The sequence below is a fragment of the Protopterus annectens genome, chromosome 9.part0, assembly GCF_019279795.1.
Source record: "Protopterus annectens isolate FY-2018-M chromosome 9.part0, PAN1.0, whole genome shotgun sequence".
Lineage (NCBI taxonomy): Eukaryota > Metazoa > Chordata > Ceratodontiformes > Protopteridae > Protopterus > Protopterus annectens.
In genome coordinates, this window is record NC_056743.1 from 833359457 (window position 1) to 833378512 (window position 19056).

The 19056-nt window shown below is 36.7% G+C and overlaps 1 protein-coding gene across 1 annotated transcript in view; it reads right to left on the minus strand.

The window, feature by feature from the left end:
• LOC122811578 (H-2 class II histocompatibility antigen, A-U alpha chain-like) overlaps nt 1-18426 on the minus strand; it is a 60793-nt gene extending 42367 nt beyond the window's left edge. The window contains exons 1-2 of the mRNA XM_044083507.1: nt 18105-18426; nt 16504-16770 (exon numbers count right to left, since the gene is read on the minus strand). Of these exons, the coding sequence (XP_043939442.1) occupies nt 16504-16770; nt 18105-18180 (343 nt within the window). The 5' untranslated portion in view covers nt 18181-18426. The remainder of the gene's footprint in view (nt 1-16503; nt 16771-18104) is intronic.
• Between the last annotated feature and the right edge of the window lie 630 nt (nt 18427-19056).

Genomic DNA, 19056 nt, shown 5'->3' on the forward strand with positions numbered 1-19056 from the left:
TTATTGCAAAGGTAGGCTGAGATCAGTGCAGTTATCAACCACCATACTGAAATTAATATTTTCCAATTTTGCTTCTGAGCGACCACTCTTTTCTGCTCCAGCTGCACACCTGATACCCACTAGGAGGATTTATTGTCTTTTAAAACAGCATATGCAATATGCAGCTTAGTTCAAGCCTGTCTTAGTCTTCAAATCATACACCTTATCCAACAGGCATTGATAATCTGGACAAAGCCTCTTGAAAAGTAAATCCGTCTGCCAAACGTCTGGACATATAATTAGTATAAAGTCTGAGTAATGAATAACATATAACTATTCCCATTTACAGTAGGACTGCAGGATCCTACTTAGAGGCATATTTAAAAATCTGACAGTGACAAATAATGCAAAAATATAAACATGATGTCACATCTTTATTGTGAGATAGGAGTATGCAGAAAACTCGTATCTTCTACATATATGTAATACTATGTGTATGTCTACAGATACGCACACACATGCACACACACACACACACACACACACATATATATATATATATATATATATATATATATATATATATATATATATATATATATATATATATATATATAAAGGTTTACTGTCAAAATGTTGACATTGTTTTTGCGAGTAATTATTTACTCGAAAAACATTGTTGAAATTTATGACAGCACTGATCAAAATAAACCAAAAAATGTCAACAATTCGATTTTTTCTAATTCACCTCGACATCTGGCACCATTCAAAACAGGTTTTTCTATGGGGGCAAGTCCCCCTGTGCTCCCACACCTATATATATATATATATATATATATATATATATATATATATATATATATATATATATATATATATATATCTACAAGCTCTGAGATCGCACTACAGTGAAGGAAAGGGTAAATTTCCTGATCCCCACTATATTGTGATCTCTGTTCAAAAACAAATCCACAGAAGCGAATGCACGTTAGAATTCGCTCTTGTGGATTTGTCATTTTTCGGCTTACAATTTCACCACTTGGAAAATTGCATTTCGGCTTTTAAAGCTGCATAACTGACATGTGACATTTTGATAGTAAACCATATATATATATATATATATATATAGGTTCACTTTACAATCTCAAAATACTGAAATCTCGAATTCCAGTATCTCGAGGCGAAAGTGTCAAAAGTGCAGTTATTTGAAACTGCATTTGATCGAATGTGAAATTGTCAAATCCGTGGTTGTGGTTTACTGTGTTTTTAAGGTGCAGTGTGGTCTGGGATATAGGGATGGCTGCCTTTGTGTGGTTATAATTAGAGATTCAGGCAAGTCTGCTTTGTTTAAGGGTTTTGGGTAGGGATTTGGTATTATTTGAGTGTTTTAGGAAGTTTTAGGTGTAGATTAGGGTAGGTAGGTAAGAGTGTAAGTGGGTAAGTGTTGAAAGTGGTGATGTTTGTACATATGTAATGTGTGTTTGTGTAATGGAAGTGTAGAGTGTGTAGCAGTGGGTTTGATTCTTATTCTTTTTAGTACAACCTCAGAGTTTGTATATATAAGTAGCGAGGGTGTGGGGGGCACAGCCCACCACAAGGGGGATGCAGGGGGCTTGGCCCCCCTGCTTATACATAGATTAGGTGGGTTTGGTTTGTGTATTGTACTGGTTTGCTGTAGTGTGGGGAGGAAGGTGTTGTATGTGTATTTTTTTCTATGGTGGAGGGTGTGTTTAAACACAAAGTGTCATATACTGAAAATTCGATATTATGAAGTTTCAGTATTTTGATGTTCGGTTTTTTGAGGTTTCGATCTATTGTACTTTTGACACTTTCATCTCGAGATACTGAAATTCCTAATTTCAGTATTTTGAGATTGTAAAGTGAATCTATATATATATATATATATATATATATATATATATATATATATATATATATATATATGTGTGTGTGTGTGTGTGTGTGTGTGTGTGTGTGTGTGTGTCACTCACACCATTGAATCAGCTGTTGATCAGTGGTGTGAATGACTGTGAATAGTGGTTGATTGTTCCATTCATTAAAATGTTAAAATTTTGCACAAATGGAATATCAAATGTTGGTGTGTGAGGTAAGTGTAGGTTTGATACATTAATGTCAAAAGCTTGAGATATTCTGTAGGTTTTGGCATTGTATAGGATTGTTATGACTAGGGTAGGGTTAAGTGTAAGGTGAAGCAGGGGGCACCATCCTGCCAGTATGGTGGATGTCAGAATTTCTGATGCACAGTATGGTTCAACCATAGGTTGGCAGTAGCATGATACTGACACAGCATGCATTGTTTGTTCAGTGAACATTGCACTGTCTCTTTATTTGGGTCTCGGTCCATAGGCCAGGACTAGACATCATAGCATGCATTGTTTGTTCGGTGAACATTGAACTGTAACTTTGTGTGGGTCAGGGTCCATAGGCCAGGACTAGACATCATAGCATGCATTGTTTGTTCAGTGAACATTGCACTGTCACTTTGTGTGGGTCAGGGTCCATAGGCCAGAACTAGACATCATAGCATGCATTGTTTGTTCAGTGAACATTGAACTGTCACTTTGTGTGGGTCAGGGTCAATAGGCCAGGACTAGACATCATAGCATGCATTGTTTGTTCAGTGAACATTGCACTGCCTCTTTGTATAGGTCACGGTCCATAGGCCAGGACTAGACATCATAGCATGCATTGTTTGTTCAGTGAACATTGAACTGTCACTTTGTGTGGGTCAAGGTCCATAGGCCTGGACTAGACATCACAGCTTTCCCTTTGCTGTCATGTACTGTGCCTTTTGCTGTCTGTGGGTATAGCTGAATGGCTGCCAGTTGCAGCTGTTCCACCACACTTTCGTCAGACAATGGTGTTGATGGACTGTCATTGCTGGCCATACATTCTTAGGGTTTGATAGTACCAGTTGCCTAGGGCTGCTCAGACTATTTCCTCACCAACATGTTATATAGCATACATCATATAAAAAGAGTCTGCAGGCTGTGTAGGATCATACTAAAGTGCACTCTCAAACATGATGAGACCACAGACATGAGCCTTGAGCAACCAAAACATAAACTTTATGACATTAAGTATCATTGTACTAATATCCCCCTTTACTATTTTATTCAGATATGCAGAACCTTCTCCCTTGTAAATAATATTTCTGCCAAAACAGTCATACTTTATTTTTTCCTCGATTTCTTTCATGTATTTCTTTTTCCATATCATAATGGTCTCTTCCATTATTCTCTAAATTCTCTAATACATTTCTATACATTTTCCTATATTTCACTTTGTCTTCCTTTCTTACATTATCCTGATACTGAAAAAAAAAACACTTTTTATACTTAATTTTAAGTTCAATCCACCACTCACACCAGTTTTTATAAAAGTCATTCATGGTTATATGATCCTTCCATAACTGCAATACTTCCCACTCTCCAGTTTCATCCCATGCTTTCTCATTCTTTTTATTTTTTTTCCAGCTTATATTTTATTGCATTTTCAGATTTAAATGTTAACAACAATGACAAAAAAACAGTATACAACGAAAGAAAATGAAAAACATTATACAGACATTTAACATAAATTGCCTATATCATCCTGTCATGACAAAAGAAAAAGAACTGGTATTGTCATTTATTCTTTTTATTTGTTTCCCATTTTAATAACTCCTATTCTTTCATCACCTCCATCCATATTTCTAAATAGTCTGAAAAGTCATTCACAATTATATCACCATCTGCTACCCTCAAGTCTTCCGATAATACAAAATAATCAATTTCAGATCCAAGTGTCTCCATTGATTTTTGTTCCACACAGCTAATTTACCACATTTTATCACTTCCTGTGTTTTTACATCTTTCCCTTTCTTTTTATGTCTTCCCCTTAAATCACAACTAAAGTCCTCTGCAAGTATAAATTTCATGTTAACCACCACAGTCTAATATTTGATGAGACAGATTCTCTTTCCCTGCTAGTTATATGTGCTATAAAGCTATAATTCCATAAACATGTTCTCTCCATCTCACACGCACAGCAGATGACCTTCCCATCCTCACCAATGTTACGTGCAGTATTTCCACTCTTTTCACACAACACAGCCCCTGCAGAACAAGTTTCCGTTCATAAGCTCCATATTGCATTTCTACATCACAGTTTTTCTGTTTGTAGTTTTTCTTTACTGGTTAGGAATCTTGCTTATGCTAACAAACCAACATGCACATGACATTTAGCGCGCCGTTCCAGCATCTCTGTCTTTCTTACAGTAGTAATAATACTGTTCACATTTACTGAAAGTACTGTAAAATTTTTGATTTTCCTTCTTTTTCAATTTTAGGTAAATATTTAAAACTTTCATTTTCTTATTGGCACTCTTTCCCTTACTAAATATTTCCTGGGTTTCTATACAAATAATCCTTGATTGTCAGAATCAGATTTTCCCTGCCTAGAACTTCAAAAAATATTGGTGCCAATCCCTTCTCCTAGCTTCTCTTCTTCATGCAATCTCTCTCATCCTTTTTACCATCCATATTTTTTCTTTTACATTTTCTTCTTCTTCATCTTCATCAACTCCCCCAGCCTCTTGTTGTCCTTCCTCGTTAATGTTGTCTTCTCTTTCCCTGTCATTGTTTACGGTTTGCTCTTAACAATATATCCAAAAGTATCCTCTTTTTTACACAACCTTCATTCAGTCACACATCTTTTTGCTGTATGTCCTTTCTTCCCACACTGGTGACATTATATCTTGTCACAATCAGTAATTAAATAAGAAAAGTCCCCAGAAAATAAACACGATTTAGACTGACCAGTATAGCTTAATGTCCATCTATGACCAGCCACAAAAATAATGATTGGTAAGTGTTTCACCGTGTTTTTTCACATTTCAAAACATCTCATCTCTGACTTCCACAGTGTTATCAACAGTTTCACACAGACCTTGCATACATTTCTTAACATCTTCTTTATCCAGTTTATTAGTTCTAAACCGCAAAGTAATATTTTTTTAATATTTAAATTACTTCTAGAAAACAAGTAATTGTTTCATGGATAAACATCCTTCTCTTTGCTGCACAGCTCTTGAAAAGTTATCATCAATCCATCAGTTTCAAATGTTAAGTCAGAAAATGTCTCTTCTTTCTTGAGTTTTAAAACCTAGAACAGTTACCAAATTGTCCCATACATAATAATATGTATTTATCAGATTGTCATTTTTGTTCTTATTATCACAGTTGGTCTTCTCTTCTTTTTAAAATCAGTTTTACTTAGTTTTTTGCTACTCTCTTTTTGCCTGCTGTCACTGCTTCGTGGGTTTTAATTACCCTGTTCTCTGCTGCCACTAGACACCTCAGTTTGTTGCTCCGTCCCTCTCTGACTTTCTGTCACTGCTGCATAATCTGCTGCCACATCACCTGGTTCCTTCTCTATATTATCATCCTCAGCACATCTGAAAAAGTCATCTGCCATCTCAACCCACCATGAAACAAAAGGAACTGTCTCCTGCATCATCCTGCTCAGTTACTGTCAACAGAATTGCACCTGCAAGTCCTCCCAAAGCCAGTTCTGTTATCTGCACTACTCCAACAGATTTGATTACTTCATTCTGCATTGACACAGTTAAACACTGCTCATTTGCATAATCCATTACACAGGAATCTTTATATGCATTCTAGTACTCCACATTGAACAAATTGTTCTCCAATTTCTTATTTTCCACCTCCAACCTCTCCATAACTTTTCTCTCCTCCTCCATGCTGCTTCCCTGAGGCCTCTTCCTTGCTGCTGTAGGAGTCCACTGGCACTACCTGGCAGCTGCAAAGAGTACAGGAAGTTCCTTGATGCCCTGGCCAAATTTCCCCTTGTAGTATAAATAACATTTCATTGGTGATTCCCGCTTTACCTCTGATTATACCATGGCTTTTTGATAAAATACATTGGTGTCATAGAGAATTTATCTATAACACACTAGAGCTCATTGCTGTACAACTGTTTACTTTACATTTGTACTGTATTTTCTGATTGTGTTGTACTAATTGTACTCCATTGTAATGTTCAGTACAAACCTGGCTGGGCCTAAAACTGGTCATGCTCCATCAGTGCTCTACCCTGGTAAACAAATGTAAATACATAAATAAATAGATAGCCCTTTTAAGGAGGTCAGTATTCATGAAGCAGTGATATAGTTGAGATTTATGCCACATATGTGAATCATGTGAACTGTCCAGGTGTTGGGTGGACATTATTATGACTACATGCACATCACACACTACCTGACAACTCACAGAGTGATAGCTCTTCCTGTTCACATACCTTTAAGACTATGGAAATGGTGGGGCCTTTATTGTGAGTTGTGTGCCATGGATTTATGGCACCTATTACCTCAGTAAGATGGGTGATGCCATAGAAGGTATGCACTGTGATAGCTTTCTCCTGTGCTTTGTTGGGAAACATAAAATATGATCTTCAACATTTAGAAACATTATATCAAGGAGAAATGTGAAATCATTTTGCCCTAAGTTGGTCTCAGAAGAAATGCCTGTACCTCAAATAGAAAGAGTTATACATACAAGGATCTCCACAGGTATGGGAAGCCCAGGCATTACTATACATTCTATGTATGTGAACATCAGCCAAGATATATGATGACCTATCAGTATTACAAAGTCATTAGTGGTCTCCTGACTGGTGAAATGTTGGTATTCCACCTACTGATAGCAACGTTACTGTTGGTGCTGGTTACCACCTCACACACACCAGCAGGAGGCAGTGGCAGTAAGAACTAGGCTATGCTGATTCATGAATTATGCTGCTGTCACTGCTACAAACATTTCTGCTGCAACTCTGACATTTTCAGCATGCTTTACCCTTTTTAAAATCAAATGCACACTGATGCAAAACTTCCCCTAAACTGGACTATGAACTGTAATTATTTTTAACCTGCATACATTCATATATAAGTAGGCCCACATTTCTCTACCATGTTTCATTTGCATATACTTTTGGTTGTACATTTGCACTCACTGCACTGTAGGGCAACAAACGCAACAAGAGTCTGTGAATCAGAATTGCTCTGTGCCATTCTGCACACGGCTGACTCCAGCCTAAGTGAGCTCTATTGTTTTATTTTTTATTTATTTTACATTTGATAACTGGGAGAGTCCGACTGGATACATGTCCATTTTCAGCGGAGGCCTGGGGAGAAAAGCTCCATATGTACAAAAGATGACAATCACTATTCATGGTTATATTGAAAAAAATGTAAAATTTTAAAAGGTGATTTTATATATATATATATATATATATATATATATATATATATATATATATATATATACATGGTTACATTGAAGTTTAAGATATTTATAGGTTTATAGTATGAAATATGTACAGAAATGATTGGACAGGTTGTGAGAGTATAGAATGGCATGATACCTAGATAGATTTATTTATTTTATTTTACATTTGTTTCATAAATGACAACCAGGAGAAAAAAGGTGGTTAGTTAAGAAGGGGAGTTATTGGAAATTAGATGCAGAAGGTTTAAAAACATGTGCTTGGAATGACTAGGGTAACAGGTTGCTATAGAAGAGTTAAAAGACAAGGTATGAGATTGGTTAGGATAGGGAGTTAGAAACAAAGCATAGGAATGGATAGGATAGCAAGTTAGGTTTGATTTAGTTAGTATAACTCTATTTACTGTGCAGCTTGTCTGTCAATCCTGGTCTGGGTAAATGAATGAAGACCACTACAAGCCTAGCTAAAACCTTTCCAGCCTCAAAGAAGGGAATAAAGAATAGACTGGACAGAATTTGAGACTGCCAATTCAGTTTTCTAGTTTTACTTTGAAGGTGGCAAACATGCTACTCTGCTTGTCTAGTAGTGCAAGTTTGTTCCCGAGGTGAGGGATACACTGAGATATGAATCCATCACACCAATGTGTCATTTATCTGCTGATGAAGGTTTCATTCTTTTAACCTGTGATTCTAGGTACCATTGTTCTATGAAGGAATAGGAGGTCAATGAGGACTGGATCTTGCATGGATTGAAAGGCTAGACTCAGATCTCCATGAAGGAGTCTGTAAGAGTCTATGAGGACTGGATCTTGCATGGATTGAAAGGCTAGACTCAGATCTCCATGAAGGAGTCTGTAAGAGTCTATGAGGACTGGATCTTGCATGGATTCAAAGGCTAGACTCAGATCTCCATGAAGGAGTCTGTAAGAGTCTATGAGGACTGGATCTTACATGGATTGAAAGGCTAGACTCAGATCTCCATGAAGGAGTCTGTAAGAGTCTATGAGGACTGGATCTTGCATGGATTGAAAGGCTAGAGTCAGATTTCCATGAAGGAGTCTGTAAGAGTCTATGAGGACTGGATCTTGCATGAATTGAAAGGCTAGACACATATCTCCATGAAGGAGTCTGTAAGAGTCTATGAGGACTGGATCTTGCATGGATTGAAAGGCTAGACTCAGATCTCCATGAAGGAGTCTGAGTACAGAGAAAGGGCTGACAGTCTATACTAAAAAACTAATATTTTTGAGGCACTAATCTTTTTAGTCATGATTCCATGAAGTCTTTCAAGTTGAGTGATATGTTTAGACGAATACAGCAAAAGGTGCAATATATTCAATAACTGGTCTGTGGATATATGGATAAAGGTGAACTAAGACTTCTTTGACTCTAGTGGAGATCTAACCACATGGATTCTGTCAGACAGTTAGCTAACTACCGCACAACATAAGGGTTTATGTTTCATATTTACAGGCCTATCAATAATTCCTCCATGGATGAAATTGAAGAGAATGTACCACATGAAGATGCAATAGAACTTTCTATAGAATGCCTGCAGGAAATGGGGAAAATGTGTTTAGAAGAAAAAGAGCTAAGAGAAGAGTTGCTTGATTTAGTAGAGATAGATAGACAAATTAAGATCAATGAAAGAAATAGACTGCAGAAGGTCAATAAAACCCAAAACGTCAGAATTTTGATAAAACAAATGAACACAGTAACTAAGACTGTCCATAGAGATCCATGCAATATAACAGAAGTAAACAGGATATATTACTGTGCAGCTAAATTAATAACTGATAAAGTTATACCACAAGAACACAGTGTAGTGAGGGAAAGGAAGGGGAGAAATCGAATACCATCATGGAAGTATCAAATAGAGAAAACTATAAAGCAATTAAGACAAGAAGTGTCACTGTTAGATGAGTATATAAGAGGGAACAGATCAACAAAAATACCTAGAAAGATAGATATGATTAAAGCAATGCGCAGTATTACAACATTTCAGGATCTATCATGCACTACCACAAATAACGAACTAAAAATCTCAGCACAGGCAGAAAAACTTAGAAGATACACACAGAAATATAAAGGAAAAGTACAAAATAAGAAAGTTATTGATGACCCAAAAAAGGTTTTATAGAGAACTGGGAAATAAGGTACAAGGCATTGAAAGGCCACCAAAAAAGAAGAAATATATACATTTTGGAGAAGTATCTATGAAGATCCTGTGGAACATAACAAAGTTGCTAAATGGATAGAAGAAGTAAAAGAAAGAATAAGAAGCTTAAAGGTACAGGATATGAAATGGGATGACGTAACAGCCAGAGAGATTGAAACAAAGTTAAGAAAAGTCTCTAATTGGAAAATCCCAGGCCCAGATGCAGTACCTAACATGTGATTAAAAGTATTAACATCTTTGCATGAAGATTTAGCCATGGGTAAGAACTATTTATATGAGCAACCCAAACAGACACCATCCTGGCTAACAACAGGAAAAGCAATGCTCCTACTTAAGAGTGAACCTGCAAGGTACTTTAAAAATTATAGGCCAATAACTTGCCTTTCGACTACATATAAACTTTACACTGGAATTGATGTTGACAGAGTTTATAGTCATTTAGAAGAAAACTCAATTATGGCAATAGAACAAAAGGGCAATAAAAGAAAGTCATATGGAACAAAGGATCATTTGTTGTTAAATAAAGACATAACAGAGAACTGTAAAAAGGGGAAGAATCTAAATATTGCATGGATTGACTGCAAAAAGCATTTGATAGTATCCCACATTCATGGATAAAAGAGTGATTAAAAATGTATAAGATACACCCTATACTGATCTACTACATTACAGTGACATGAAACAGTGCTAAATGACTTTAAGCCATGATAAAGAAGAAATTATTATCCCAGGGATAAAAATTCAAAGAAGGGCATTTCAGGGTGACTCTCTGTCACTGCTGCTGTTCTGCTTTACCCTTAATCCATTAAGCTGTCTACTTAACAGCTTAGGCTATGGCTTTAATTTGGCTCCTAGAAAACAAAACTTCTCATCTTCTCTTTGTTGATGATTTAATACTGTATAGCTCATCAGATGAGGAACTGAAAGCATAACGACAAGTTGTCAAAACTTTTTCAGATGATATAAGAATGTCATTTGCTCTTGATAAATATGCAAAAGCAACCTTTAAAACACGAAAGCTGCAGCCCCAAGAAAACATCAGTTTGGGACAAGAATGTGATATAAAAGAACTTGAGCAAGAGGGAGTATATAAATATTTAGGAACTGATGAAAGATGAGCAATAAAACATGAACAAATGTGAATAAAACTTAGTAAGGAATACTTTGGAAGACTTAAATTAACCCTGAAAACAGTGTTGACATCTAGGAACAAAATCCAAGCAATAAACCAATTTGCTCTTTCTCTCCTAAATTACAGTTTTGGAGTGATTGACTGGCTCTAAAATGTGTTGGATAGATTAGATAGGAAAACAACAAGGATGCTTCATGCTCACCAAATGATTTAGAAAAAGTACTGTATACCAAGATTATATATTCCCATTCTGAAGGAGGGATGGGCCTCCTTGAAATTGATTACATGTATAGATCTGCAATTGTGGGACTCCACAGATATCTGCTGACCTCAGAAGACCGAAACATAGTGAACGTTTTGAAACATGAGGAGAATAAATCCAAGATGACTTTCCTGCTTAGGCTAGCAGAAGCATATCGGCGTCAAGTAGGAATGGAAATCAAACCACAAGAAGAAAAAAATCAGGCAGCAACTGAATGTGCCAAAAAACAAAATAACGAATATAAGGTGAAGGACCAGATGAGAAGACTAGAAATGTGAAAAATGTTGCAAGTATAGAAAACTTCTGGAAGAACCTCATGTTGATCAAGAACAAATGCAGGAATGGTTAATGAGAGGAGAATTCATACCAAGAGATGAAAGGTTAATATTGGCGGCACAAGATTGTGGGCTATGTGCACGTTGGTTTACAAAGTCCATTGAACATGCGGGAGAAGCAGACAAATGAAGGTTTTGTAAAACAAAATTGGAAACAGTTGCACACCTCATTGCTGGCTGCAATATCCTAATGGCAGAAGGACTGTATACTGAAAGGCATAAAAATGTGGCAGGACTGTTGCACTGGGAATTGTGTAAACATTATGGTATTAAAGTGGCTGAAAAACACTGGAAACATGAGCCACAAAGCATCATAGAAAATGATGACGTCTATATCACATGGGATTAGTCATTACCAACAGTTCAAAAGACAGATGTTAGAAAACCTGATATAGTGGCCCATGAAAAGAAGACAAAAGTAGCATTAATCATTGAAATCGCAACACCCAATGACTACAGTGTCTTGTGTACAGAGAGACACAAAGTCATAAAATATCAGGCTTTGCAGGCAGAAACTAGAGCAATGTGGAAGAAAGATACTCAGACAATCCCAATAATAGTAGGAGCAACAGGTCTTATAAAAACACAATCTACAATCATATTTAGATATGTTACCAATACATGTAACTCCATACAAATTGCAGATGGAGTCATTACTGGGCACATTGCGGGAGCTGCAAAGAGCACTTCTGGCTGACATCTAAGATTAAAACAATACTAATTTCATGAACTTTGATTGTCCTTTGACATAGGGATGGGGTCCATTCCTATCATGGTGTTAGAAACCCAAACGATTTGGAGAAATTAAAAAAAGGGCATGATATCAAATGCATTGGATAGGTCTGTGATGCCCCAGTACTGGCCCAGTAATTAAGGAGTCTCAGTCCTCACCACTGGCAACAGTAGGGGCTTACACAGTGGGAGGACGACAAGTACACAAACAGTAAAGTGTAATTTCCCTTAAGAACACACAGAGATCACAGTCTAGGGGTGGTTTCTCCCTCTTTCTCCAGATCCCCAGTAATACTCCCCACTGGTACAGCTATAGAGTTGAGATCTCAGCTGAGTGGCCAATGCTAAGACCACTCAGCTGAGATCACAGCTATAGAGTTGAGTTTTCAGCTGAGATCACAGCTATAGAGTTGAGATCTCAGCTGAGTGGCCATTGCTAAGACCTCCAGTACCCTCTGTCCAACCAGTGCTTCGTATCTCTGCCCAAGTAGCTGACACACACACACACACACACACACACACACACACACACACACACACACACACACACACACACACACACACACACACACACACACACACACACACACACACACACACACACACACACCCCTTGGGAAAGGCTGACTCAGGTTTACTAGCTATGCCCCCTTCTGCCCAGACTATAAGGTAGCTTTTCATTCCACCAGCCATACTTATGAGCTACTTTACGGCCCTTAGCAAAGGGTGTCCTATTTTACTGTGTAATGTTACTATTAATCTAAATGGTAGTCTGACCAAGAGCAAGGCTATTAGGAGTGGCCTGCACATTGGTACCAAATAAATATGCAAGTACTCTCCGAGCTTAAATGTGTCTCACAAATATCAGCCACAAATATAGGTTTAAATATATTTAATAATACAATCACAGGAAATATTTAAAACAACATTGCATGACATTATCAAATAAATAAAGAAAACATCTAAGCTAAACTTCAATATATTCCTAACTGTATCTAAGAGAAATCATGGTACCCTAGTTAATTTACTTACAGAATAACAAGCAGCAGAAGTGGTGAGTGGATGTTTCCAGGTCAAAGACAAAATAGAAAATGCACAATTTATTTTTCTCAGAGAATTCTTAAATTAATGTCAAATATTACTGCTGGGATACTGGCAGCATGACATCACTTTTTGTTAGCTGACTTCAGTTCCCAGGCTTAAAACAACCACTGAGGTAGCATTTAGCATCTCCCTGTGAAAAATACACAAATAAAGGTGTCTCTTAGATGTTTGCAGATCCTGGAAGTCATAAAACAACAAAACACTTGCAACTCAATGTAGAAGGCCCCCTAGTTTTAGACAACATGTCTCCTTGTTGCATTGAAACTAACTTTTATGGAGCAATTATAAAAAAAAATAATTTCAACTATTTTCTTGAAGTTTTGCAAGTTAACCCTCTATGTTCTAGTTCCCACTGTTAAAGCATATACATTTACACAGGTAGAATAGTTTATATCCATTTCTGTTCTCTTCCAGTAGGGTACACTGTGGATACATCCTTTAAGCTCAGTACTTTACACACATTTCTGTACCAGCAGCTTGATATACAGACAACACACAGCTCTAATATAGTGGTAACATACACAATTGCATCCTGCTGATATTCGCAAATGACATATAACTATTTACAACATTCCAGATAGCTGGGGTAACAGGATTTATTTTTTTGTTACAAGGTGCAAATATGCAGCAAATATTGCATAACTAATATCCACTGCTTTGGTTACTTTTTCAAAGAAATGAATGAGGTAAAGGCAAACTGATATGAATCCAGTAGTTTTACATTATAAGATTAGTGAAACTAATAGGTCTATAGTTAGCAGGATTCATGGCTGGGCCACCCTTGTGCAATGGCATTACAATGGTTGTTTTCTGGTAATCAAGCAACCTGGTACATTATCAGACCCCATGGAGGTGGTATTTTTAGATATGAGAGGGCAGAGAGAACTTGTTCCATAGTAATTAAAGGTGGGTGGCTGCAACTGTGAAATCTGTGCAGTAGCTATAACTGTGAATGGAATAAAATTTGTGCTAATTTTGCCAACTAGGATATTAGCTATTTCCCTGGGTGAAAGTGTGCATTAGTGTAGACTAATTTTGAACATTGTTTTTTGTGTGTTCTTAATTCCTAGACACATTTAAAGAAAGATTTGTTGTTATTTTTGGTTTTAGTGGCCATTTTTAAGTTCATATTCAGCTTTGAAGTTCCTAATGGTTCCCTTAAGCTATTTACTAGTTTTCTGAAGTGTGCTTTTAAGGTAGGTAGAATGAGACCTCTTATAAACATTAATCAATTTCTTTGTCTTGTTATATAATTTATTTTACAAAGGTATTCCACCATAAACGTTTGTTTTTCAATTTCTCATTGCATTTGGCACTGATAGAAATTGCCTTATCAGTACACCCATTTAAGTGTGAGTAGCAGTCAAAGGCATAGACAGCACCTTGAACAATGAGATCCATTGGAGAAGGATCAGAACAGAGTATCACCTGTTTTAAAGGCAAAGGTCACTGTTTAGTGGTCTGATTTCACAAGGCATGGTGACAGATATGCAGATGTGCAAGATGAGGTGGAGGCCACATTTGTTTTAATTAGATAAAAAATATAGGGGGCATCTAGTAAAATGGTTAATTATTTGTAAAAAGAGAGATAGTATTTAAAATGTTAAGGAAGCACTGTGCATGACAGCCATTGGCAATGTAAGTCAGCCAGTTTACTGATGGATAGATGAAGTCCCCCAGTCAAAAGGTGTTGGGTTTAATCAGAATTTCAGCTAATGTGTTAAGACACCTATTATGCTCAGAAGGGGGCATAGAGGGCATTCTGTAACTAGCTATGATGTGTCAATCAGTCTTAGTTATGTTGATTTAGACATCTAGGAGTTAAATATGGTATCCTAAGGAATCTGTTTAGAGGTGATAATACCCCTCACAAATACTGATACCTCCCTACAATGACCTGTAGGCCTGAAGACGTGATATGCATTATACTCAGGAATAGAGGGAGCGCTTTGTTTGCTCTAAAACCAGGTATCTGTAACTATACATATACAAATGTGTTCAAGTTGCAGGAAAACCTCAGTTTCAAGTGTTTTTGTGAAGATATCTGGCATTGAGTTAAGCCACCTTAATGTGTTCCAAATTAGAATTTACTAGATTGGAGGGTCCATCAGATGGACTCTGTTTAAAAATGGATTGTGAGAGCAACAAAAGCTTTAGCCAAAATGTGAAAGCCTTGTTAAGAGAGGTACAGATCATCCCTGGCAAAGCAGAAAGGCTTGTCAGCCACCTCATTCCAAGTAGACACATACTGGATTCCCCCTGGAATAACAACAGGCATATAGTCAGTTACTAAAGCCAATTATCTTGTTTTTGAATCTCTGCATTACTCTAGATGATGGCAAAACACTACTCAAGAATAATGTCTTTCCTGCCAAAGACACATGCAGGTTTGCCCTAGTACCTGTGGTAGATTAAACCAATCAAGGCATAAAAAGATATGCTTAAATTATTATACAAATGGCTGCCATATATATTTATTTATGGTAGCATTCACTAGCTGACTTATTTCTCGAGATACCTTTGTCTCATATATAAAAGTAAATAAAGAAAAAAGCAGTTTCCAAATCTACCTAAACACAATATTTCAGGTCACAATGTTACAACAATCTGTATAATATATTTTTTCTGTATCATATCCAAATCTCAACTTAACTAGCATTATTTACAGGGTCTATATTATCAAATCAAAATCCTATTTAAGCAAACACTAAAAGATCGACACGTAAATAGGAAAGTGTGTAAATAGTGAAATCAATAAACACTGAAATTCTGATTGTAGAATAATAATACTTGGCAACATCATGAGCCTGGGTTGCTGGTGAGTAATGTACATGAATTGAATATCACCTAACCGGGTGTATCTTGCATTATGGAAAAATCTGTTAACTAAATGGACTTGCATTAAAAATGCCATTAATCAACCTGTTCTTAATGAGATCGCGGTACAGTGAAGATCGGAAAGTTTGCCCTTTCCTCACTGTATTGCAATCTTGTAGTTGGTATATATAGTTACGGCGGTGTGCCCCTCACACAAGACTGAAGTTGATAAATTACGTTTTTCATGTAAGTGGAATTTTTGGTAACAGACTAAGCAGCTAAAGTGTGGTATATAAGACTATATGTATGTAGATGGTTTTGTTCATGAGTGCCCTGTATGGAATGAATGTGGTGATGTCAGCCGCTGTTGTTTGTAAGATCTGGCCAACCACGAGAATTCGATGTGAAAGTTTTTGGTGTTTAGGTGTTTCAATGTTTATGTTCAGTATTTATGTGTCGGTGTTTTTGTATTAATTTAAATAACTTTTCTGTTTGGTAACATAGACCCTTATTTACATATTTATAGTTGTACTCTACAAAGTAATTGCATAAATGCATTATGCCAACCCTGTTTTATACAGTTGCACTCTTAAACAAAGTTTTCAACAATACTAAGTCATTTTAAATGAAAGAGAAGAGAGTACGACAACAAACCATACCATTAGGTGCTGGGGCATTGTGAGTCTCTTCTGACATTACTTTAAAGATACGTTCATGTAACTGCATTGTTCCTCCAGAATTTAGCTTCACTAAGCTGTTAAGAAATGGCATCAGCTCTTCCAGTCCTCCAATCTGCTGCAAGAACGTTTTATTTGTCTCATCCCAGTGTATAATTTCTATTCCGTTTATTGATAGAGATAGCTTAAAATTACCTTTGTATATATCATTGTCTGTTGAGAATAAATATGCATCGAAAGTATATTTATCTGAAACAAGAAGTAGAATATAAAACTTAATGATATTAGATGAATAATTACATTAATACATTCATACAATGTGTCAAATATTAGTAATATTCAAGATATCCATAGCTTGTTAAAATGCTAGATTTTTCATCATCTGATTTAATTTAATTATTTGCCGACTGGCTAAATTAAATGATCCAAATGGAACTTGCTACAATCACAACTCAGGGTGTTTTTCATGATGAATAGCAAGTATTGCCAATCTTCATCCAGACAGGTTGCATAGGATCTTTTAATATCCTCAAGAACTATGAATGAATAAGGCATAAGGAAACCTGGTATTACATCAGATCTGATGGATAGCACCTCTAGAGTATAGCCTTCCTTCCTGACTCCTTCTATATAGTAATGCAGTGTCACTATTAAAATATGAACCAATGCACAAAGCATGGGAAAAGAAGCCACAGCCTTCTGATATTCATGAATCAAAAGTGAGTTTGCAATCTGCAAAGCCATTGGCCATAGCTAGGTCAATTGGCACCCTGGGCAAGTCCCAGAATGATGTCCACTCAATCCAAATCTGAGAACCAAAACAAACAAACAAAAAAAATCCTCATAACTCCAGGAGTATAGCAAGGAGCTTGACTATCTCCTTTCTGTAGCTACTGACATCTGAAGACTTTAATTTAAACAGCTGCAGTATTGGCCATGGCTGTTAAAATAAATGCCAGTACTGCACTCATGTCAGACTGACCTCTCACAGTCCTAACCGTATACATATGTGGAAGCTGCCCCCTTCACCCTGCTATAGCTGTGGTACTTCCACTGGCACTGCAGTATACAGCAGTTACCCAGAAGCACTGTCCACATCTAAGGTGTGTGCCTGCAGCACAATGCACAGCACAATTCCTGGGATGCTTGCAGGCACACACCTTAGGTTTTCAACCTCAGCTTTGGTAGCTGTGCACATTAGTCTTTTTCTAATGCAACTCCTGCTCTGTACCCCAAGCTTGTTTCTTTTCCCTCTATGACTCAGACTAATAACAAAGCTATGCCACCTGTTAAGCATTCAGGGATCAATTGTCATACCGTACCTTTTAAACTTATGAGTGCCCAGCATAGCTGGCCAGCATGATCTGGCTTAAAGTTGTAAAGGAGAATAAGATACATTCCCTTTTCACTCAGTATGTCAATGTTTTACTTAACTGGGATAAATACATACCCGACGTCCCCTAATAACACACCTCTGCCTAGCACAAGCCAGCTGGTAGAAAATAAAACAGAATGTGCAGATCTGGCTAGTACGTTTCTTTGTATTAAATTTGTATTTAGAAATGTTTACAGTTTTACCTTACCTTTTTCAGCTAGTGAAAACAATACAAAACTCCACAAAATGACTGCAGAGAGAGAAATCAGGATTTTTCTACACATTGTTTACTCGTTGTTTCCTGCTTATAAAATAATTCCAGAAGTCATTAGCAGAATTTTCTTTAGAAAAATTCAATCAAGATCTGAGAACTTCGGTGAGAACTGAGACAGTGTGTGCTGCTAGAAAAACGCAGAATATTTAAGAGACATACATCGCAACAAAACAGCTTTAAATTAGCTTTAGATCAGCTCTCCCAGCTCTTACTTCCTCTTTTTAGGATTCACTTATTTATTTTTGTGAACTAATCGCATGCTTCCTGATTAGCACAGAAAGCTGTCTGACACTGGGTGGAGAATATGAAACACATTTCTGCAAATTGTACACTGCAGCTTCAATAACACAGGCAGCTGCAGATATTGAGTAATATGAACATTTACACGTCAAAGGAACCCGAAACTTTGGACATGTTTATTAGCAGGAATGTCTGTCTTTCATTTCTCCTAATATTGATCTTTGATGTTCATTGCGGTAAGTATATACTCAGATTAACCTTAATGTGATTTACTTTTTGTGCTTTATGAGGAATTTAGAATGTCTGTATGCAAACTGCTTATTTGCATATTAAATTTGCAAATCACAAATGTATGTATTACAGTGAGGTCATTCGTGAAAAAGGACATGAGAGTGAAAGTCATACAGTCACTGATTACTTGTACATCCACTCAGAAAATAATAAGGACAGATGGATGATTGCTTTGTCCTTACCCCCAGCTAAGTACAGATATTCAGGAAATAATTAATCACGTTTTATCTAAGCATTGTTCAGGGAATATGAGAAATATAGATTATAAAAAGCCCCATCTTTTTTACAATTTATATTTCCTTATTTACCTGTACAGTATACTCTGCTAAGTTACTGTCAGCTGAAGAAGGCATCT